General features: G+C 36.1%; 1 protein-coding gene across 1 annotated transcript; it reads left to right on the plus strand.

The window, feature by feature from the left end:
- Positions 1-3,219: 3,219 nt before the first annotated feature.
- Positions 3,220-24,688, plus strand: pik3ap1 (phosphoinositide-3-kinase adaptor protein 1). The gene is made up of 17 exons (XM_033980058.2): positions 3,220-3,443; positions 7,348-7,773; positions 8,472-8,701; positions 9,842-9,986; positions 10,855-10,997; positions 12,109-12,241; positions 12,958-13,154; positions 14,866-15,043; positions 15,871-15,933; positions 16,570-16,830; positions 17,228-17,290; positions 18,092-18,285; positions 20,013-20,082; positions 20,377-20,565; positions 21,237-21,307; positions 22,866-22,966; positions 24,151-24,688. The coding sequence occupies exons 1-17, from the start codon at positions 3,416-3,418 to the stop codon at positions 24,263-24,265; spliced, it is 2,607 nt and encodes an 868-aa protein (XP_033835949.1). The 5' UTR covers positions 3,220-3,415; the 3' UTR covers positions 24,266-24,688.
- Positions 24,689-25,006: the final 318 nt, after the last annotated feature.

Genomic DNA, 25,006 nt, shown 5'->3' on the forward strand with positions numbered 1-25,006 from the left:
TGTGGTTTTATAGTTTTGTGCTGCCCTCTAGTGGTTGAACTAGGTCAATGTCAAATGTTGAAGTTATGTTTTTGGAAGCAGATTCATTCACAAAATAGTTAGCTCAGAGCAGTTAACTCATTTATTGAAGTCTACACGTTTCATAATGCAGTTACTATAAATACAATTGTCATTTTGTTGATAAGATGATGTGTCTTAATGCAGAATTTTTCTTTTTTTTTTTTTTTTCTTGTGGCAACAGTTGGGCAGATGGATTAGATCATCATACTGGTTTTATGTGACCAGTCTTTTTACATGTACTTTTACTTTTTGAGAAAAGTAGCTACAACAGTTTTTGTTTTGTTTTTTTAATGTTTGAGATATATTTCTTTAGTTGGACTGTAGATGGAAACTAGCTATTTAGTCATAATCTGGAGCAGAACATCTGTGGTTTTTATTATCTTAATGTCTCTGTACATTGTCCCTTCAAATCAAGACAACACTTATCTGAAAATAAACATATATTGTTTCGCTCTTCCTTGATTCAAGTTGATTCATTTCATGTGAATGCCAACTTAGTAAAACCACAAACCACAAAACATCAGCCATTTTAATCAGGTCTTAGATTTCTGTTTCTTGACTCATGTCTCACCACAGTCTCCGTCAGGTCATATGATGAAATGAGTTTAACTGACATCCTATGATGTCTTTTAAGTTTCAAAGTAACTGCTGATATGACAGAAAATCTTGTGAAACAATTCTGAAATTGCAATCTTGATGGAAAAAAACAAAACAAAACACTGCACTTTGTGTAGTTTAATAACAGCAGACATAATGTTAGGTCTGGATATAAGAAACATTTGTCATTCAAAGGTCATGTACTTACTTTATATTTACGGTGGGGACATGTGCTAAAAACACACACAATGGTTTTCCTGAGCCTTAGACAGTTTCGGTCATGATGTCATGCCATGCGGTAGTTTTCAAGTTAACAGCTACCTTTAATTTTTGTTCCGTAGAGATTAGCAATTGCAGGTCTGAAATTATCCGAACGATTCAAAGTGTATGGAGTTTAAAAACACAGTGCTTTTAGTTTTACTACATGATATCACAAGGTGGAGCAGAGTATTTTCTGTCTGATATAAGAGCTCATCCTAAACATGCAGTTTTTGTGCCTTAAACATGCGTGAATGAAACAAAATACAACTCCTCAACTCTTTATGGAGAAACAACATATCATAGATGAGAAAATAGTCTAATATGGGGCCCTTTAGTAAATGCTGTGAAATGATTTTTGATGGTGTCTTTTGTTCACTTTGGGAAAACTAAGCTGATTTTCTTGAAAGTATGGTTATGTGCCATGCTTGCATAACACTATGGTACTTTATTTCTTAATCTCTGATGAAAATAGTTCCCATTTATATGCAATGACTTTCAGTAGGATTTAGTCATTACTAGGGAAGTCATTACTTAAATTGTGTTAATAATATGTAATGTATTGTGGCCACTTGATGTAGTATTTTGACGTAAATTTGGTGAAATAAAAGAGATGGCCACATTAACAATGAGAGATGGTCACGTTATTATTGAAATCTCATATCGTCTCAAAGAGCAGATCACGATTCAGCTTTGAACCTAAACACAACTGAACACTAGATCTGTCACAATAACACATTTTGAAGCACGATATATTGCTACAGAGGAGTATAATAATAAAAACAATAACATTGAAACTACTTTATGCCGCTGACAAAATAAAAGTAGTAAACCATTAAAAAAAACCCAAAAAAAAAACAGTATCATTAAAAGACAAGACTAAAAAATAGGTGAAAGAACAAATAATTTGTCTTGGATGTTACTTTTTCATCCCTCTACAGCTCAAATCTTACTGTATTACATAAAAATGGGACTACTACAACAAAAATACGCACACGATACATATTGAGCCCCAAACTATGTTGTTCCAGCTTTCATACATTGAATGATAAGTCGATATAGTGATTATCGAGACAGACAAAGTGAACACTTTGACCAGCCTATGACCGCCTGTGTCTGTCTGTTCTGGTTCCTCCATCCTTCGCTGGAACAGAGGTGTGGGTTAACTTTCTTTTAATAACCTCTGGAGGAACTGTGTAAAAAGTGATCAGTGACCCAAATCTCCACGGCAAGAGGTTGTGGGTTAGATTCTGAAGCCAATCGACCAAACACGTGTGTGCAGGAGGAGTCACTAACCATCTAGTCGTCAGCTATGTGTTCAATCGATCACATTTTCAAACCATTTTTGTTTTCATTTTTTTTGTTTAACAGCAGTGTTCCTTTTCAAATTAAAATAAACGCAAAACCAATTTACTATTATGGTTTAATAACAGCACTGTCTTTGTTCAACACTAACTTGTTTTGGAGTCTGTAAAGTCCAAATTGTAATGATCAGTTATTAAAGTGTTGCCCGGGAAACCAGACAGGAGCAATTTAATGTACTTCCGAATGACTTTTGCAAACAGCAGCACTTTTAATTATTTGGTTTGGAAGGGGCGGATATCATTCTCTCTATCAATATTAAACGTAACCTTTGTGGTTCTATCTGCTTGTCTCCATGGAGATGCTATAGCTTTGCCTAAATGTTCCTCAGTATGGCTTATAAATAGCAGGTGACGTACAACAAGTTACTGTTTAGATCTGTGGAAGCCGAGAATATTTTTCCAAGGTATTTTAATAATTAGGTTGATGCAAGATGAGCAGGTTTAACGCCATGTTGTGAAGCATTTCAGGCAATGCAATGTCATCTCCATGGACACAAGCAGCAGACCCTCCACCAAAAAAGTTACATAGTTCACCTTTAATTGTAGTCTATAAATAATAGCAATATAATATAAGCCTTCATTGCTGTGTACATGAGACTAAAGGTCATATTTTATCTATCCACGGCACACGCTCGCCTCTATACTTGATGCAATCACAGGAAGTTCATTTACTTAAATTACTGTGTTAGTTTATAAGCGAAACTCTCACACCTTGGTAAGGAAGTGAGAAAACGGAAGTACATACAGCAGGTGGTCACATGATATTTGACTATAGACATATGTGCAACTTTTGACCATTTTAATATTGTTTTAGCAAGTATAAGATGAAACGTGTCTTTGTAATTGTTGAATGACTTATGGTGCAAGGGTTGATCTGATAATGCAGTACAGTGGTGAAAAGGCGTTCAGTTGGTTGCTCTCACTTCTTCAACTGTTTCAGGAAGTGGGGCCGTCTCACTAAAATCAGGAAACTAACAGTAGCTATTTATATACAACACCAAAGCATTTAGCTGCTGATCGCTAGTGCAGTTTCAGTAGAAGAGGAGCTCAGGAGAACAGAGCACGCGACAGGAGAGATACAGGACACGTAATGATGCACAGCAGGTGATTTTGGACATTGGTGAAACTTGGTAACCATGGATGAAGACTGGCAAAGTGGACCAGGTAATTATTATAATGTTCTATGCTAAATTTTGAATGTGAGATCAGCCGTTTTTTTACTTTTATATCAAGTTACATAGTGTTCAATATATAAAAATGTTTTCTGGGTACTTTTTTTAAACCTAGCCTAAAGGAAAGTACTGAACTAACTATTGATTTGTGCTAAAGCTTTAACGCAAGATGATGATTCTCACAATATTATTTTATGTTAAAGACCCATTGTGTAACATTTCAATCCTAAAAATAGACAAAAATAACCTGAAGTGCCCCAAAGTTGATTTATCTCCAAGGAGAACATTCCATAGTTTGACTTTAACTTGCTTTCTCCGTGGAGCATGTAGGTTGTGTGTCAGCCTGTTTGTCGCTTCAATTTAACAAAATGTTTTCTGGATTCAAGCTTGTATAACTTTTATTTTCCCATACAAACACTGAACACAAGAGACCCTAAGAAGGATGTGGGTTCAGTCCTGAGGTTAAATGAAAATGCTTTGCACAAATTCAGGTGTTAGGAAACTGGCTGGACCTGTGGATTCACACTTTCACACATCAGGTTCTCATAACTTGTCTGAGAACTTTCACTTTGTTTTACTCTGCTGTATATTCTGCTTTTTGCTTTATGTAGAAAAAGAGATTGTGGTGTATTGGAGGTAATGTATCAGTAATCATAGGCATCAAATCAATGTATTGACTTTCATTCATCGCTGTGTGAGACAAGTGCAGTGAAAGGGCTCATGTTACCCTATTTTCTGATCTATGGTATAATGTTGTTTCCTCATCAAAAACATACCTTGGGGGTTGTGTTTTGTTTCATTCACACATGTTTAACACACATACCCTGCATATTTAGCATGAGTTCCTCTCTCAAACAGAAAACACTCTGTTCCACCTTGTGATGTCATGTGGTGATGAAGGAAATGCTCCACTGTGTTTTTAAACTCCATACACCTTCACTAGAATCATATGGACAATTACAGCTCTGGAATTTCTAATCCCTGAACAAAAGTTAAAAGGAGTTGTTAACTTGAAAACTATCACTATATGACATCACAAGGTGGAACAGAGCTTTGGAGATGTAGACAGACTAACACAACAGGATTACTCAAACATGTGTGAGTGAAACTAATTTCTGTGTATTATACTACACATATGTATGTTTGTATGTTGATAACTTTATAAGTAGTTACCACAAGCCAAGCCTCTAATCATTAATAGCAGTGAGGACATTTAAAATGCTGGGTCTTTGGTGGGAACTTCACAAAGGTTCAGTTTGGTCCTGTATTTATTCGGTGTTGGACAATTTATTTCAGTACTACTTGTGAGATCTAGTGTAAACCTAAATATGTTCACTTAGGGATAAGTGCAAGTTGAGCAGTTATGCTTTTACTTTTTTTTAAAGCTTCTGCTAATTTTAATATTATTGTCTCATAGTTTTGTGTTTTTTTTTGTTTTTTTTTTGTTTTTGTTTTTTTGTTTGTTGTAATACTGTGGCTATAATGGTAGGTACAGTATTTAGTTGAAGTAAGCAATCTTTGCATTATAAAACTAGATTACTTTTGTCCATGTGATGATTGTGTTGTTTAAGTCCAATGTCCACAAATTTAGGAGTGGATATATGTTTTGGGTTTGGCCTGCTACGTATTCTTTGTCTTGATTAAGAAATTTTAAACTATTGTGGGCTTTTCAGAACTTTTGTAATTTTCATTCGATAAGTCAGCAAATGTCTGTTGCTGAGTGAGTTACTCAGCACTAAAATGTATGCAGTTGCTCAAAAAAGGAAGCAAACATGTAATTCTTCCTGCGTGACTACAATAAGCTGTTGCTCATTTCTATACAATTACTTTTGATACATAGAGACGCTCATATTTCCAATTTTGTTGAATGGATACATCATCAGTCTTAAAAAAACAAAAGTGACCATGTTGCATTTTAAATCTCAAGGTTAAAAGTCTAGGTATGACTTTATTTGTTATATGTAGTTTGTCTATGGTTAAGGTTACGGTTACATTGGTATGAGGCAAATAGTTATTGAATTTCTTGAGAGATTATAATTACACAAAATAAAGTATAAAAGCTGATGAAAGATTTGAATATTTAAATTTAAAGTATGCATTATGTAACTTTACTTCATAAAAACAAGAGGGTTTAAGCCCAGTGTGGCATTAATCTCCATGGAGACAAGGAGGCGGTACTACCAGTCATAGGTCAACAGTGGTGGAATGTAACAAAGTACAAGCAGTGAAGTATTGTACTTAGAATTTTTAGGTTAAGTAAACTTTGCAGTGGATACTTTTACTTCACTACATTTGAAAGCAGGTATCTGTGCTTTTTACTCCACTACATTTTTTTAACTGAACTGAAAAGTAATTTGAGGGGTTATTTTTAACCATGTTTGTGGTAACATTCTGACTAAAGTTTTCAATTTCAAGCTTCAGCTTTGAGCAAACAAAAATAAATAGACAAAATTAATTTAGATTGTAGTGTTACAGCATTATATTTTGTGATACTTTTACTTTGGCTTGAGCAGTTTTTTACCTCTGTATCTGTACTTTTATTTAAGTAACAAAATTGAGTACTTCATCCACAACTGCAGGTCAAATCTCTGTTAAAATGTACAGTTGGAAGTTACATAGTGCATATTTCTCCAAACACATGTCTTTTTGTTATGGTCTTTCCCAAATGTTTACTAGTAATGCCTGTTTTTCTTGGATAGTACAAATGGGAGCATTACAGCGCAGAAATGATATTGCTATATGATTTGGCTGTTATCATTCTTGTTAGCCTACCTTTTAGCACACCTATTAGCCTGTGTCTTGTGGAGGTGACCTGATTAAATGCTGTAATGAGCCTAAACGCTGTGACCAGTGTTGACTTAGCCTCATGTTAGCTCATGTTTGCTCAGCTCCAGTTTGGCTGAAACACAGGGGACATTCATTGATTTCATGCCCACATTCACCTTGAGTTTCTGGGGCTGGACACTGGACAGCTGCTCCTCTGTGGAGCTTTTCCATCTCAAACAGCTCATCTCTGCAGCTCATAGTGTGTGCAGTGTGGAGGGAGAACACTCATTTGGGAGGCGATTATAGCGTTTAATTTTACATGTTAGTCCAGAGGTCCCAGAGCTGTGGTCAGGTTTAGGTTTGGCATTAGACCTTAGACTATGCGGAGGTGCTGTCATTTGTGGGTTTTGAGCTGAACAAATTACTTCATTTAGTTCAACGTTAGTAATAGTTTTCACAACCTTTAGTTTGTAGATGTGTGTGTGTGTGGGTTTTTTTCATATGTAGCGTTGTCAACAAAATTTTACTCAGATAGTTGCCTACATACTCATTTGAGGAGGTCTTGATACTAAAAAAATGACCTATCTGGCCTATCTGAACTGTATAAGACCCCATGATGATATTAATGAAACTACTGGGATAGTATTGGTCTGAGCAAGGACCTAATCACCAACAAATCTAACACCCGATCTACTGTCTCTCAGCAAAGAAAACATATCACATAAAACTGACTTTTTCACCTTTTAACCATGTTACAACACACCTGGAGTGTCATTCATGCTGGTTTTGGTAATCCTCAGTAAAAAGTCCTTCGCCTGTGAGCCTCACCAATTACTGAAAATCCATATGACTGTAATCTCACAGATAGAAGCCCTGCGCAGTCTTTAAGTTTGTAAATCGTCACCTCACATTATGCAGTTTCATTCTTTTTGACATGGTAATGCCCTCTGCTGCCAGTAGATAGTAAGTTTCACCAGATCAGAGTGTTTTGAGCACTGAGACTGTGAAATGATGTGTATTTACTAGTTATTTTAAGTTTGAAATCATGCAATTCTAAAGCAGCCATGGTCTGTTAAACTCTTGAATAATCTAACTCTAATATTGCCTTTTAAATGTCTTTTATTTTCCAGCCCTTCCTGACACTCTGTCCTCATATGAACTGTTGATTCTCTACACCTCTGAAGCTTACGAATGGGCCACATATCTACAGCAGATCCTCAAATCTACCAAAAAGTTTCCTAAAAAGTCCATTTTACTCTACTCTGTGAGCCCTGCAGATCAACTCCACGGATACAACTTTGACTCTTTACAAAACTGCAAATGTGTCGTGGTGCTTTTCACTGGGGCCTTTCTAGACAATCTGAGCTCACTCGACCTGCAGGCGGCACTCCAGAGGGTGCTGTGCCCCCCTCATAGAGTGGTGGCGCTGTTGTGTGGAGTGGATGATGATCATGTTCTAACAGAGTGTTTCCCAGACTGGCCGTACTGGAGGAAACTGTATACAGAGGATGAACCTGCCGTGTACGTGTCCACCATCCTGGAATCTGTTACAGAGAGTGAGTTTTCAGGAAATTGCTTGGACACGGTATCCTAAATATACAATAAAAACAGTCTAAAAGGTGGATTATGTAACTTTTTAGTGCTAGGTCCACTACACCATTGTCTACATGTTGTTGCTTTGCCAGAAATGTTCCACAGTATGGCATTAAGCTTATCTTTCTTGCGTTTTATCAATTTGTTTTTATTGCAAGTGAAAAACATGAATTCTTACTGTAAGCGGGCTCACCTCTCCACAGATATGATATGTACTTGGCCTGGTGGAGTTACTTGCTTGTTTCCATAGAGATTAATTAGTTTAATGCCATACTACGGAACACTCTGGGCAAAGTAGAGACAAGCAGGTGACAGTCTCTCCACTAGAGAAGTTACATAGTGCACCTTTAACTACAAATAGAAAAGTTTTGTTTTGTTTTTTTTAGTCAGTCTTTACAGTATTTATAATCCTCTTGCCCCAAATCGATTTAAAGTCAAACATGTTATTGATAAATTATGAAAAAGGCTGTAATTTGGTAATGGTACTTTTTTCAACAAAAAAGCTATTTCCACTATACTCAGTGATCCACATCATTTTACAGGATTAACAGGATGCAAATTGTACCACTGGTGGGAGGTGGAAGTTTTCTACATTAAAACTGAAACTACAGTCTGATACACACCACACAGGAACTGAGTCTGCCTTTGATGTCGTTTTTAGGCAGGATGCGGGAGGTTAAAGACAAGAGTGTGGACCACGTCACAGCGGCCTCTCCGACTCAGCAGTCCACCAGAACGGAAGAAGAGGTTTTAGATGAAGAAGAAGAGAGGGAGGAAACACAGGAGAGAGGAGGACAAGCAGAGAGAGAGGAGGGGCAATCAAACACAGAGGAGACTGGAGCCACAGATCTGAGCTGTCTCACTGTTCAGCCCAACAGAATCCACTGTGGGGTATGGGGCATTTTTATATAATTGAATGTATAAAATTGAAATAACACAATATAAACTAGAAAACAAAATATAAAATGGATATAAAAGACTTGGAAGCACATTTTAACAGCTATATTTTATTATGTGATGTAATGGGGAGCTAGCAGTTCTGTATCAATTTTATACCTACATCATGAAATATTCAAAAGGAAAATCTATACGTCTTTCTCTTATTATAAGGTCAATTAAAGAAGACCTATTGTGCTTGTGTTTGCTATAGTTATAATCTACGACACCTTTGGACAATATTCATCTAAAATAACTTTACAAAAGAAAACTAGAGTTGTGAAGTTCTTGACACCTCCAGCTGCACATCACACTAGCGAGCCACAGATCTTTTTTTATTTGTACCAAAATGACGATGCAAAGCTGTGAAATCCTGCACATATCACTGATTAAGAAAGTAAAACTGAAGAACGAAGTAAGTACAGAGCAGTGGGCCTGTGCTAGTGACGGTGAAAATGGGAGTTAACTGACATTAATCACTTTAAATATAACTTTGAGTGGGTAAATGGTGAGGGGAAACAACAACAACATGGTTAAAAGCTCTGAAAAGTCGATTTTGCAAAATAGGTAAAAAAAAATAAAAATAATAATAATCTATACACAAACCAATGCCATTTTAACTCAACCACAAATACAAGAAGTGGGTACCGGCTTTGACCATGTGCTGAATCTGAATGTCTCTACCCTCTCACTCTTCATGTCCCAGTGTCCTTTCCTATGAAAAAAATCAGGGCTATTATTTATTTATGGGATAACATCATTTGGGTTCAATTTGTGGATTTCTCATTCAGATGTTTATTCTTGTAGGAAAACTGGATCCACTCACTATAGATATGAGCTTTTTTATTTAAAAGTAATCAAATACCCTCCACATATATTTTTTGTTTAATGTATATTTGTGCAGATATATGAATCATAAAACACTTAGGTAATATGTTAGCAGTATTTGCCCTTTAACTACTTTACAGTACAATCTGCCTATACCCTCAAATTCATTCTGACACTCTAGTCTAGATTCATGTTTTTTTTATTTATGCCAACACAACCTACTAAGATATTCTATTTCTACTAAAGTACTTATTCTTATGTTTGTAGGACCAGGAGACTGTTTTCATAATTTTCAAATACAAAATAGACCATTATTCAGAGATGGAGATTGAGTTTTCATCAGAAAGTGGAGACTCAACAAGGATTCAACCAACCGTAGAGAACAGCTTTACTCTGAGCGTCACTGCCCCTGGTAAGTCTTTACTGTAAGTCACATGCTGTCAGCTTTTTAATATAATTTAAATATTTACCCACGCCCCACAGACACACTTTGCTGGATCGTTTATCACTTTAAGTTATGTTGCACAGTATGAAATAAACTATATTTAGCTTGCATTATACAGTTTTATAGTTTACTAATACTTAAAAAAAAACTCAAACAAGCAATTTTTCTAAAAATGGGGTCGCCTCTTCACAGATTTGACCAGTAATTTGTCTAGGTGCTATCATTTGCTTGTTTCCATGGAAATAGATAAGTTTAATGCCATATTGTAGAACATTTTAGGCAAAGCAATAACATTTCCATAGAGAAGCAGGTGGTGATACTGCTTAAAAGCTGCATAGTGCACCTTTAAAGTGAGAAGTAAAAACTAAATACAGTTGTAGTTCAGAACAAAATATATGACTTATTTTGCCTGAGATACATGAGAGATTAGTGCACCGCTGTTTGTCAGTTCTCAGGGGGGTTTTTTTGTTTAGTTTTTTTTTTTCTTTTTACTCGTAAGCTGTGTTTGTTTTTGACACAAATGGCCACAATTGTCTCTGATTGGTCCTGTCAGTCCTGCCTGTCTGAAATCAGAGACAGAATACGGCTCCAGACCCTTACAAGTATTGTCAAATTAGTATTTTCAAAGTGTGAGGTTTTGGCTGGGTATGCAACTTGTACACATATATGTACAAACATTGTCATTGTTCATTCATAACTTCCCTTCTACCATTTGCTTTCCACAGTATTCTTTCACATACCACATTTTGATTGCAGAAGTACAAGGTTCCTTATTATCAACTTTAAGCAAATGTAGTGAAATTATAAGTGGAATCTGTATCTGTGTTTTTCATAGATTTTCCCGCTGGAGTTGCGTCTCTAACTCTACGCACAAAGCAGTCAAGTGCAATCCTCAAACCAGTCACATACTTCACCAGCATGGGAGAAGTCAATCACTTTATTGAAAATGCAACAGATCCTGTGAACTTTATCTGCCAGGTAAGGAAGAATTTCATTCATGATTCTCTAATAATGTGCCACCTTAGCAATTGATCATTTTGCTTGCACAATTTCTACCTATTTTAATTTGGGCTGCTATACTTTATAAATGTAAAATCACCTGCACTTAGATTTCTAACCATATCATATTAGAGGAAAATGTTCTTGTTTTATGAAGGCCATAGCATGCTTAGCTTTGGTGTAATCAAAACAATAAATCAAAAGACTATAATAATAATTTAATAATATCAGATGCTTGCAGGTGAAAGAAATTACTGATGAAAACTAATACTATAATACTTTGTTAAATAATGATGCCATTTGAATCCTAATGAGTGTTAAAGGTTATGTTGAAGTAGTGAGATAAGTGTCGTTAGATGTGACAGGAGCACACCCATTCATATTTACTGTAAAAGTCTGTTGGGGCCACTATAGCAACAAGGGAGTGGCGTTTTTTCAACTTTTTTATGACATCTTATCGTAATGACTGACCAAATGTGTATTTTATGAACTGTTTTTGTAAATTGTAAATTTTACTGAGGCTGTAAATTATACATAAAAGAGAATCCAATGGTTGGCATAAAACTATACAACTATATTTGCAATAGTAAAACTATATTTAAGGTCCTATATTATGCAAAATTGACTCTTGTGAGGTTTAAGTCTGTCTACATCTCCAAAGCTCAAAATTCTCTGTTCCACCTTGTGATGACATGAAGTGGTTGTATTCAAGTTAGCAGCTACCTTTTACCTCTAGCTCAGTAGAGATGGGCAATTCCAATTATCCAAATGATTTTAGTGAAAGTGTATAGTGTTTAAAAACACAGTGGTGCACTTCCTATATTATCACTTGACATCACAAGGTGAAACAGTTTTCCGTTTGAGAGAAGAACTCTTAAAATATGCCAGGTTTGTGTGTTAAACACGTGCGCATAAAACAAAACACAACTCTATGAATGTTAGTGATGCAGAAACAACATTATGGATCAGAAAATAGCATAATATGGGCCCTTTAAGTAAAGATTTGATCATGATGTATCTGTTATTTTCAGGAACCATTCTTTATCTTGATAATGCGGTAAAGTTGTGCTGTTTCATTCTTGTGTTTCAGGCATTTCACTTGCAGTCCAACTCAAGAGAGTCCTTGGACCACATGCTGACAGAGTGTCTCAAGTCCAAAATGCCGGCCACTGGACTGCAGCTGTTTGGCATCAGGCAGATAGAGGAGGACAATATGGCCTCATGTGAGTCATACACACAGACTAAACGAGATGGTTCAGAGCAGGGCTGTCCAAACTATGGCCTAGGGGCCAACTGTGACCCTCAGTCCTCAGGTTTTGAGTGTGTCCTATTGAGGTTCTAAGCCTGAATAAAGGCCTGGGCTCTTATTTATAAAATGTGGAATTCTTATTAAAAGTGTTTGCATGGACAAATCACAAGTGCCATAAACTTCCAGAAACATGTTCACTTATCTCTCTGAGCACTGACCTCCTTCTGTCTTGTATGTAGAAGCTCTGACACACAAAGTTTAAAGTATTGGACCAAGCCCTTAATTTCAATGTCATGTTCATGTGTTTATAGATCAGAACATTTTTGTGTGCACACATGTTTCACAAATGAGAGCCCTGGTGATTCAGTCTAAATGAATCACTCTATTGACCACCAGCCTTTGGCCCTCGATTGTCCCTCTGCTTCATCCATGTTTCAATATGCAGCTCTTCAAGTTGCCCCATGACACTGTGGCCCCACCAATATTACACGCAAATATTAATCCAGATATATTATGCCGTAATAGAATACAATGAGTGCTTTTTTTTTGACCAATCAAAGATAAAAGTTGATGAAATGGCAAATATCTAATTGTTTCCAAAGCAGTCAGTGAGTGACTAATAGAGCCTGAGATAAAGCTAGTACTTAGTCACCTCTATGGTCAGTGCTTATTGGTTCTCTCATCCTTTAGACCAGCGCAATGAAGAACTTCCCACGCTGCTCCACTTCGCTGCTAAGTACGGCCTGAAGAAGCTCACTACCGCCCTCCTGCAGTGTCCCGGGGCATTACAGGCCTACAGTGTCATGAACAAAAATGGAGACTACCCTAACACCTTGGCCCAAAAAAGTGGCTTCTCGGACTTGCGACAGTTTATGGACGAGTTTGTAGTAAGTAGGATATAGAAAGTATATGGTTTGTTGTGACAATGGACTCTAGGGGCTGAAAGTGAAAATGCAGTGGTTTTTGTGTGTTGAAGTTCTCAGGTCAAAAGAGAGGTAAAAAAAAAAAAGGCCCATATAAGAATCCATGTGACTTGCCTTGATTACTAATAGAGTTTTTGTTAACTTCTCACATTAGAAATAGATTTAGAAATAGATCGGCTTACTCACACACACTTATTCAACTATGTACAGAGCTTACAGTGACTAACAAAAATACTTCAAAAGGCTACACAATAAAAAATAAATAATATTCTTAACTTATAATACTTAATTATTCTTACTACTACTTACGTATTACTCTCTTATCTCACTACTTGGACCTAAATGATTCAGTTTAACTACAGTCTCTGACCATGTACAGCAGCCCAAGAAGTTAGTGTCAGTGGAAATCCCCTTCATGTGTCAACTTGAATTTGACTGTGCTTAAGTTGTATTTGTCTTTGTAATTTATTCATCTTTAAAATACATCTCTACACCAATGTGTTTCTGAGATGTTGTCTTGGTTTAGACTTTGGTTTAGTTTTGATCCCCGTATTACACCATAATGGAACAACTATTTGTTTTTTAAAATGGTTCTTTCACTTTTATTATGCTGCATTCTGTAGCTCCTGAAATCTTTGTTAAATCTGGCTCTTAAAAAATGCTTATTTCCATGTTTCTTATGACTCTGTGTTATTTGACATTTAGATCCAGAGTTAAAGTTGCACAATATAATATGGAGTTATTTCTTTGCCTAGAATGTTCCACATCAAATTTAATGGTAAGGCAAGCCCATGAATGCACATCTTTCTGGGTACTTTTTAATATTTAATGCTGTACTGTGGAACATTCCATCTCCACTGAGACAAGTAGGTGTCAGACCCCCCCACGAGAAAAGTTACATAGTTATCCTGCTCTTAACCTCTCTCCTCTCTAGAGTGTACACATTTATTTATTTATTTATTTATTTATTTATTTATTTATTTATTTATTTATTTATTTAAAACAAGGATAGTGCACAGAATTTCAAGAGAAAAGATGCTCTACACCAGATTTAGCTACAAGTCACTTTCCCTCTGCAGTCCTTGGGCAAATACAGAAGACATTAAAGAGCCTGTTTAGATAAAAGCACCTCCAGCAACAATATTTCATCAACAATGTCTCCTTAAAATAACCACAATCCAGTTCATCATGACACATTTTAAACAGTCAAAATTAATTAAGACTAATTCCCATTAATACAAATTTCTTCTAAAAATACTCAAAATTCAATGCATTGTTGTCAACATCCTCGAAAATATACAGTTATTAAATTCAACATTATTATTATTATTATTATTATTATTATCCTCTAAAATATCATCATCAACGACATTACCATCAAGACAAATGTCATTGATCAAATACATCTACATTTGCACAACACATCGACAGCACCGTTATAATGTTTAAAGGCTCTGTATTATGATATTTTCTGATCTATGTTATAATGTTGTTTCCTCATCATAAACATACCTGGAGTATATTGTGTTTTGTTTCATTCACACATGTTTAACACAGAAATCCTGCATATTTAGGCTGAGTTAAACAGAAAACCCTTGTGATGTCAGTGGTAATACAGGAACTGCCATATACCTTCATACCACATATTTAATTTGTGTTTTGTGTTGTGCTATAGGAGACTGCCGATATGTTGAAGTCTCACATAGAGGAGACCATTGCCCCAGAGGAGGAGGGCGATGTGTACGAGAGGATGACCACTGCGTCCCAAGACATGCTCATGAGGTTTTCAGGCCAATCTGAGGATATCTATGAGTCTATGCTGGAGATCAGCCCGGAGTGTGCAGAGGACCTGTGTAAGTGACATGAATATTTAAATTGCAATTAAGACAAAAAAAAAAAAAAAAGTGGCATTATGTTAAATCAACTGTTAAAGCATGGTTTAATGCAGTTAACAGCTTTTTTATACTACAAATCATAATCGTATATTGTGTTAATTGATCTAAAATTATTTAATACCGTAACCATGTTCTTTGACTTTTTGTTCAAAACTGCAGAACTGAAAGGCCCCACCTCTTCATAGTAAAATTTCATTGTTTCAAGCTACAGATTTTCATGTTTTCTTGTTGAAAAATGTCTATGTAATATTTTTGCACCACACATGTATGACCCGGAGTCTGAAATGTTTTAATAATAACAAACACAGAGCAGTTGGTGGAGATAGGAGGCATGTAAAAACTAAAATTTTCTGAGTTTTTAATCTTGCAGGAGGAGAACTTGCTGGTTTGAAGTAGTGAACAATGTCACCATTAAACTAAACATGTGTGATTAAAGGAGACATATTATGTAAAATAAACTTTTAATTAATTTGACCATTATATAACTGTTCCCTTTTCATTAGGTTACTCGAAGTTGTTTCACTTGATTCATGCATGTTTAAATCATCTTATATTGTTCTGAAATTCCACTGAAGATGTGAGATTTCTCAGTTCTGTAGTTTTGAAAAGGAAGTCACTGGAGCTGTTTCTATTTTTAAGCTGTTTTAGATCAATATTGCGGTTTACGACGAACAAAATTTAACATATTGGTCTACGTATGTGGTGGTTAAAAATAGTAAATACTGCAAAAAAGAGTACATCTTCTTTCTGACGTCTGTGTAGCTGATGCAGTTGATATTTTACAGATGAGGTGATGAACGCTGTGGAGGAGAACCCGGAAGAGGCCATGCTCAGAACGTTTTTCCAAGGTATTTACATGTGTCAGTAGTTTAACCATTAAACTTCACTGTTTATTTTCTCACAGTAGTTTCTCATGTTGTCACTTAAAAACTGAAAATGAAACTAAAATGGTTTGTGGGTTTGCACCGAAGATATTATAAAATGGCCATACATTAAAGGCCCTATTGTTTCCCATTTACAGTATTTGAGCTAAATATGTCTCACCCCAGTATAGATATATTGTATAAGCAGCTCTTGAGGTCAAAATGTGTAAGTTGTGTGCTGTCTGCATCTAATTAGAAAGCATTTTATGCTTTGATAATCAGGAAATGTGTATTAGCATGCTGGTTGTTGTTAGTTTAAATGTCATAACAAGCAAGTTCACAGTGGTCTCGCTTATAAACTCATTGCACTGAATAATTATGATGCTCGGAATTCATAAAGTAAGTGAGGCATAACTTTGGACCACTGACTAGGAATAATCCAAAGAATGGAATTAGACAACAGCATTTCCTATTTCCATGCTTTACTGAAGGTTATTTTTATTTCAAACATAAACATTATATGGCCCATAACTAAGGGAGAAGATACTAAATAGACTAAACAATATACAGGGCAACAATAGCAATCTAATAACTTTGCATTTTTTTATTTTACATTTTCAGCCAAACCTCAGATGGCTGAGGATCCTCACACCCCGTCACAGTCCTTTGTCTCGGAGGAGAGAGAGAATCTGCAGCCGACAGAGACTGACCGGATCGAGGAGGAGGAGGAGGATCCTTATAACCTGACAGACCAAATCTACGACACTGTGGACCCCGAGACAATGTACCCTTCCATCATCAACCGCCCCCCTGCCCCTGTGCCCCGCCCCCAACCAGAGCCCAGCCGGGACCAGGACAAACCCGAGGCCTACATCAGCAGAGGTGTGGCAGATGGCATAAAATCTAGACTTGAAATGAGGGACTAAGATAAATTATTATTGCAGTGTTTCTCATAGGTTTACAATGAGACTGTGGTGGCATAAGTGATTCATATTTGAATAATTTCATTTAATACAATTCCTATGTCACTTACTCCCACTACGGATCAAAAAGCACTGAGAATAGATTTAATATAGTTACTTCTATATGTTCATGAAGTTAAGCAAACATTTTGTGCTCTGCTTGTTCTTAAAGTATGAGGGTAAAAACTAAACTATGAGGGGAACCACAGTCACAACTATTATGGGAAACACTGCCACCGTGTTTTTTTTTTTTTAAATAAATAATACATACTCAATAAATTTTACTTGTTTCTGAATGTTTTGTTTTTTCTATACAGTATTTTCAGAAAAAAATCTGACCCAGGTGAAACAGGAATTTCAAGACAAGATGTATGCAACAGGTAAAACTGTCTTTAAATGTTATTTGTGTAGTAAATGAATTACAAGAATGCTGTTATATTACAAGGATAATCCAGTTTAAGTCTCAGAGTTTGTGTGAACTTCTAATTTTATAACTCAGATAACTGTGTTTATTGATACTTAGATTTACAAGTAAACTTTTTACATACAACTGAATACCAGAACCAAAAACAGCTCCTTGGGTATTATTTTAAAACTGTAGAGACATATACCTCAAAATATACAGCACAACCTTTACTGATGATTTACTGAAATATTCTGCTGCTTAGTCCCGTATTCAAATGACTGTGGTTAAACAGGAAGCCACTTCTGACAGACTACCTAAAGACCTTTGGTAAAATCTACACAACTGAAACCAACCTCTAAAATAAACTATATGTATCAAATGTGCACATCAGTGATACAGGTGATAGCCATTATTCTCGAAACTACTCTGTTGTATTATAAATCAATTTGTTTATAGGAAAAACTTTACATTTCATTATTGATTCACTCTAAACTAGCCACAGCTTCACCGGGGTAGACAGATAGAAGCTACACCACCAACAAGCACACACACGCACACCCCCACACACACACACACACACACACACACACACACACACCACATGCATATAAAGGTAAGGAGGGAAAAATGTTTGGAAAGTCTATGAGGAAATTTAACGGAAAATCTACTTCAGGAATCAAGTGGTGGGCAGTGACTTTTGAGCTCCATAAGTCACCATATTTTGTACAACAAAAGCAACGACGCATAACTTAACACTGGTATTTTGTCTGCTCAGCTCGGCCCCCATCTTTGAACCAAGGCTCCGTGTACGACCCCTACGCTGGGATGAAGACCCCAGGCCAGAGGCAGCTCATCTCCCTCCAGGAACGTGTCAAAGTGGGGGAGATCTCGGTGGAGGAGGCCGTGCAGGAGTTTAAGGCCTGGCAGTTTGACCATGAACGAAGGGCCCACTCCATACGGTACCAACAGGTAGGGAGAGGGGATCATTTATTTATTTTCTGTATTTATGTGTTTGATTATGTTTTATATGGACTTGTACACTTGTTTGTTTTGTTTGTTTTTTCTGCGTGTATTGTATTTTAAACTGGGCACCCATGAAAAAGAGAGCCCCTGTAAAAAGAAAAAGAAAAAAAGAAAAGATTATTATACAGATTTAACAATATGAGATTCTTCTATTCGTGGGTTTCAGCTCTTTGTTTTATGGTGCCATTTTGAGGGCAGTTGACCATTCTACAGATGTAATATTTTGTTTTGAATGCTTAATTGCTTCTGAAACCTATGGATAGTAGTAGTAGTGGTAGTGGAAGTGGTAGTGGGTAGTGGTGGTGGTGGTAGTAGTAGGATACCATACAGTGAGGATGTATTGCAGTGTCATTTAGTGGTTTGTTTTTTTTAAGGATTTGAAATTGTTGGCTGTCAGGTTCATATGGAAGCCCGTTTCCGCCATGAAAAAAAAAATAAAAGCTCCACAGAAAGTCGAAATTACGAGTTTTAAACTCGTAATTAGGAGTTTTAAAACTCGTAATTATGAGTTTAAAACTCGTAATTATGAGTTTAAAACTCGTAATTATGAGTTTAAAACTCGTAATTATGAGTTTAAAACTCGTAATTACAAGTTTAAAACTCGTAATTATGAGTTTAAAACTCGTAATTAGGACTTTTAAAACTACTAATTATGAGTTTAAAACTCGTAATTAGGACTTTTAAAAGTATGAATTATGAGTTTATAACTCGTAATTTTGGGAATGTAACATTTACAAAAAGTGAACCTTATCAATTTTGATTAAATGAATTTGGTATTTTAATAATTTCCTCAATAAACCAGCGGGGTTGTGACCAGCTGGCACTCTGCTCAGACCAGGAAAACGAGCGCTCACAGACACAGAGCACAGCTCATGAGTGGTCAGAACAGCACTCAGGGCCCACTGATTTGTTCAAGACGCCAGAAACTTTACTGGAGCTTAATTTATTCATTTTTTAAAAGTATGTAGGTGATAAACATAACAGTCCTCCTCCTGTCTCCTCTGCTCTGTACACTCAGTTGCAGTGTGCTACAAGCTCAATTAAGACTTTAAAAGTTCTAATTACGAGTTTTAAACTCATAATTAGTAGTTTTAAAACTCATAATTACGAGTTTTAAACTCATAATTAGTAGTTTTAAAAGTCCTAATTACGAGTTTTAAACTCGTAATTACGAGTTTTAAACTCATAATTACGAGTTTTAAACTCATAATTACGAGTTTTAAACTCATAATTACGAGTTTTAAACTCCTAATTACGAGTTTAAAACTCGTAATTTCGACTTTCTGTGGGGCTTTTATTTTTTTTTTCATGGCGGAAACGGGCTTCCATAGGTTCAGTTACTTTGTCATTGATTTATTTTATTTGATTATGCAAATTAAATATCAAGATTGTATACTGTGTAATGCAAGTCTTGTTTACAGGTTACAGTTTAGGAGCCGAAAAACTGATTCATGGAGGATAGGGAGTTTCAGTGGTTCGTTGCAGCAGGAGATAATAATGATTTACCAGGACAGTTGTGATGGGTGTAATAGGTGACTAGATAACTGGGGTTACTCATTTTTGGGGGAAATTTTGTAGCTTTAGTAGTGTTCTTTCTAAAGTGTTTATGACCATATTGTGTCAAGTGTAATGCAGATCAAATATAAAAATCATTCAAGCATTCATTCTTTCAGGAAAATCTAAAGAAGTTACGGGACAGCATCACTCGGCGCCACAAGGAGAAAGAGAAAATAGGACAAACTGGTAATGATCTTCCCAACAATATTATAATACCTTAAGGACAGTACTGAGATAAAACTATTTTTGAGCAATTAAAACAGCTGCAGTTAAATAAAATGCACTATAGATGAGATTAATGCCATATGGTGGAACATTCCAAGCGAAGCAACGATGGACTCCCCAACTGAAAACTTACATAGTGCACCCTTAAACATATTTGTCGACTACATTTCCAAACTGGTAGTGTTTTGAACAGTGCCGACAGTAGTTATAGTAGACTACATTGTTAATATTTAATAATACTATTTTGTCTTTCAGATTATGAGATCTCGGCTCCTCTGCAGACAAACCTGTACTGGGCCTCAGCGGCAACTATGGAGTGTGGTGTATACGAGCCCACACCCAGACTCTGCACCATGCCTCCCCCCACAGTGCCCTCTGCTGCTGCGACAGGGAACGTCATCAAGAGGGGCAGCTGGAAGACCGGCAGCACCTCCAGTACCTCCAGTGAGTCTGAATATGTCACTTATACTTACACTTATACTACATTTCTTAAGATTTACTTACCATTTCTGGTTGGTACTTGGATGGGAGACTGCAGCCCCGCTACCACACCAATGTTGGGTGTGGAAGAGGGCCAGTAGTGGTTCTAGTGCAAACTGCCATTGTGTTCAAGACACTTCACCCCTCTTGCCCAGTATGAATGTGGGGTGTGAGTTGTATCTTACCATCACCAAATCCGGATTGAATAAATATTGCTCTAAAAGTAGTGTATACATCCATTATTAGTAGTATTCTAAACCCACATCAGGGTATCTTATGTATAAATCTGCAAACATATCAACTATTTTGATGTGACCAATGCTGATAAATACATTCACACCCTGAACATACTTTAAATGCATTTGTAACTTATGAGAAACTGTATTGTGTAAGTTCCCGGAGATAGAAAACAAAAAGGTATGTACTTTCAGAAAGCTCTGTAGTACTGCTTATAGTTGTGTAAAGATAATTGGTTATTTATTTAAACTTTTGTTGTGGTCTCTCTCAGTCGTCTTATGAAACTCAAATGTCTTGGCCACATTCGCTCAGTCTGAACCATATTTCACCACAGACTCAGACCCACACTGTTCCATTTGAGTTTTGTACATTCTGATCTTTTTGTTTTTGGTCTTCAGGTACAGAGAGCAACCGTCTAAGCACACACAGCACCATGAGCTACAGCAGCGGCACCGAGCCTGAACTAGAGGTGGGAGTCTGAAGAGTAACTAACACATATAGTTAACCATTTTGGGCAAATAAACCTTTAAAATCAAGCTTCTTATTACTCTCTACTGAGGCTAGAGTATTAAGAAGACACAGGCCATTTGCTAAGAAAACACCTTTCAATACAAAAACCAAAAAGAACCATATTTTGCCATTTTTATTTAAGATATATTATTAGTATAGATATAGATTTTTCTTCTTTTTTTTTAAATGTGAGGTACAAGAAAAATACTTATTTGACTTGATGACTAATTGTTAGATGCAGCCCTACTGTTTACATGTTCTTGTTCTAGAGATGTCAAGATTATTTGGTTACATAATTTAGGATTTTCAGTTCAATCTACTCTCCCAAAATATTAAATCTAAATGCTAAGGGTTGTCACATTAGATATTCAAAAAATGTCATTTCCTAAAGCTGATTTCATATTAAAGAATGCATCATGTTTCCTCTCACAAGAATCCTAACACTAAAGTTTTAATATGACATCAATACCCTATGCATATTTTAACATGTGAGTCTAAATTGTGTAATAGTTTCTTAATTTAGCCAACCACTAGGGCTTATGTTACTGTGGTTCATTTGAAATTATTTAGAATTGAAACAGGAACCAGAGAATGAGAATTGAACTGTTTGACTCTGAAAGATTAACATACTTACTAAGCAGATATTTGAAAATAGTACAACAGTATATTTGTATATATTATAAAAAGCCGCAACATAAATGTAACTGTTTTTTAAAAAGCCCATTTTTCGCTTTTTTTTTTTTTTTTTTTTTATCTTTGTTACTATAATGTTGTTTCCTCATCACAAACATACCCTGCATATTTAAGTTCTTCTCTCAAATGGAAAACCCTCTGTTGCACCTTGTGATGTCATGTGGTTATACAGGAAGTGCTCTACTACGTTTTGAAACTCCATACACCTTCACTAGAATCATTTGATGGATTTTAGCCCTGAAATTGCCTACCTCTACTGGACAAAAAGTAAAAAGCAGCTGTTAAGTTGAAAACTATCACTACATGACATCACAAGGTGGAACAGAGCATTTTGAGCTTTGGAGATGTAGACAGAATAATAAAGGGTTACTCAAACATGTGAATGAAACGAAACATAACTACAGGTATGTTTTTGATGATGGATTCTAACATGACTTAAAGCTCACACATAATATAGGAAGATATGGAAATATGTGCTTGTTTCAGTTTCTAAATAATTTTCTCTGACACCAATGCTAAAAACAATCAAGTATGATGATCTGGTTTCAAACTAAATTATGTTGCTCTAAAAACTCATTTCTACTTTGTTTTCCGTTATTGCTTGTCTCTTTTGACGCTCTAACTTCCTTCTGTCTGTTCTCTGTTATAAAAGTTGTTTCCACTGGCGTTTTCAGCTTCCTGTTAGTTAAAACACATTTGAGTTCTTTCTAAGAAGTTTCTGAAACTACTGCACAATCTAGTGACTCACTTTAAAGCCATCAAGCACATATTACTGTTCATTTACATTTCATTTAAAATAATTAACAAATGATCTGTTTTTTCAGGACTCATTAGAAAGTCTTCCTGTTCCACCTCGACCTCCACGTCTGTCTGAACCCACATCTATGGCCCCTGCTCCAAGAATCCCTCCACGAATCCCAGAGAGGTCTGTCTTTAAGATTAAACCAACATTTTCCCCTATATAAAGTGGTCACATTTATTTATATGTCACCATGGATATAGGAAAAAACTGGATTGTGTCAAATCACACAATCCATTTGTCCCTTGAAGTGTACATGCTGCACTTCTTAGTTGGTCAAAATCCCAAAATATTAAGTTAAAAAGGGGTTTGCCCAGTTTGCCAGCTAGTCAGCCACAAGAGCAGCCAGCCATGACCGTGGCAACCACAAAACTGAAATGACACTTTGAATAAAATCTCTTTCTGTAAGAACAACAAAGACTCCTTACTGTAAATGGTAGGGGTTATTTACATTCTTGTAAATTATTAATATTATTATAATTCCAGCTTTTTGTATATATTGATGCTTTGCAGCTGGTGTCGTCAACATTCCCTGGGGTGTGATGATAACTGTAGACATTGTTTGTCTGAGGCTTTGTTAGACTTTAATCTGAGCTTTGTTTTAACATCATCTGGCCCTGAAATAGTGATTTGACCTGAACTACAACAGGTGAATTGTCTTTACTGTGAAACAAATCCCTCTCAAATAGCATTGCAGTCACAAGCTAGCTAGAGTTAGCCAATAGTATTTCAGTTATTCACACCACCTTTTCGTTGCTGTTGGTCATGTTTGGTAATGAGTGCATTGTGTCACCATGGTAACTGCTGAAAATTCCAGTATATGCATACATGCAGAACACCCCCAGGGTGATGTCTTAACCTACTCTGTTGTTTTTACTAGGGCTGTAGTCACCTAAAGAAATTCTTAGTGGTGTAAAGACTGAAAAATTTGTCGACTCAAAAGGGGGTGTGGCAAAACTCTCCAAAATATTAAATATATCCATAATCTGACCATGTGTCTAAGGAAAAAACAACTATTTAGACACAAAAGTGCAAATACAAATACAGATCCACTTCCAGCTTACTCACTACATACGTTGCTGTATCATATAAATCCTTAAAATCTAAATAAAATAATTTGTCATTTAATAAAAATTGTGCTCAACTAAGATATAAGATTAATAGGCAAAAAGACTAAAGGCCTACAGCCCTAGTTTTTACAGATGTGTTAAAGTTGTTCTTATTGTTTTATAGTTTGTAACGTGTCCTTGGGAAAAGCGCTTATAAATAAAATGTATTATTATTCTTATTTGTACATCTTTGTGTTGCAGAGTTCCAGAGAAGATGCTTCATGAACGGTACACCTCATGTCCGACTCGAGCCCTCCCTCAGGTCCCTCAGCGTCAGTCCGAGGTGGCCCCCCCAGTGCCCCGAAGACAACGATGATCTCACACCAGCACCTTACACAGACCTGGGCCTGTCTAAATAGCACATTTTGAAGTGCGACATATTTCTGATGAAAATATAGATTTATTCAAACGTCTAAAGCTCATATGTTATCAGAAAATTACAATAAGTTCATCACTACTCCAAAGACAAAGTACAATCACGATAAACCCCCTGTAACTAAATCCACCAAAAAATATCGTTCCATATTGCACAGACACAGAAAAAGACTGATTATAAAGACTGTGAATAAGAAAAGCCATGATTGAATATTTTTTTAGTGGTGTTATTTTTTTGTTCTGTTACAAGCATGTGATCAATGTACAATGTATTATCGTGTGTGTGTAATGTTTTAAGGGTTTAGGTTTAAGTTAAATTTATCTTTTTTCATGATGAAAATAAATTGTTTTGTGAATTTTTTCTTATAGGTTCAGTATTTTGTAAGATATCTATTTTGAGTAGTAGTACATTGTGTGTGTTTCCTGTGTTACTGTGGGAGTTTAGAGTTTATTAGATGAATGTGTCTCAAGTGCTTGTGCTGCTGCTACCAGACCTGACTCCTGACCACTACTTTTACCAAAGACCAAACCTGAAATCACCAGTTAAGTTCACTTAGTAGCAATCCACATCATGACCACATGATGGTGCTCTTTACTTTGCCATATCAATGCACCATTTACAGTAATAACAAACAGTGTTTATATGAATACACATGTGAGACAGTATAAATAAGACACCTCA

Source organism: Periophthalmus magnuspinnatus, chromosome 15 (assembly GCF_009829125.3).
Source record: "Periophthalmus magnuspinnatus isolate fPerMag1 chromosome 15, fPerMag1.2.pri, whole genome shotgun sequence".
Taxonomy (NCBI): Eukaryota; Metazoa; Chordata; class Actinopteri; order Gobiiformes; family Gobiidae; genus Periophthalmus; species Periophthalmus magnuspinnatus.

Coding starts and splice junctions, on each gene's coding strand:
- pik3ap1 (XM_033980058.2), top strand. CDS start 3,416: ATGGATGAAGACTGGCAAAGTGGACCAG. Junction 8,702..9,841: donor CCAACAGAATCCACTGTGGG/GTATGGGGCATT, acceptor TTATGTTTGTAG/GACCAGGAGACTGTTTTCAT. Junction 20,083..20,376: donor AGAGAAAATAGGACAAACTG/GTAATGATCTTC, acceptor TTTGTCTTTCAG/ATTATGAGATCTCGGCTCCT.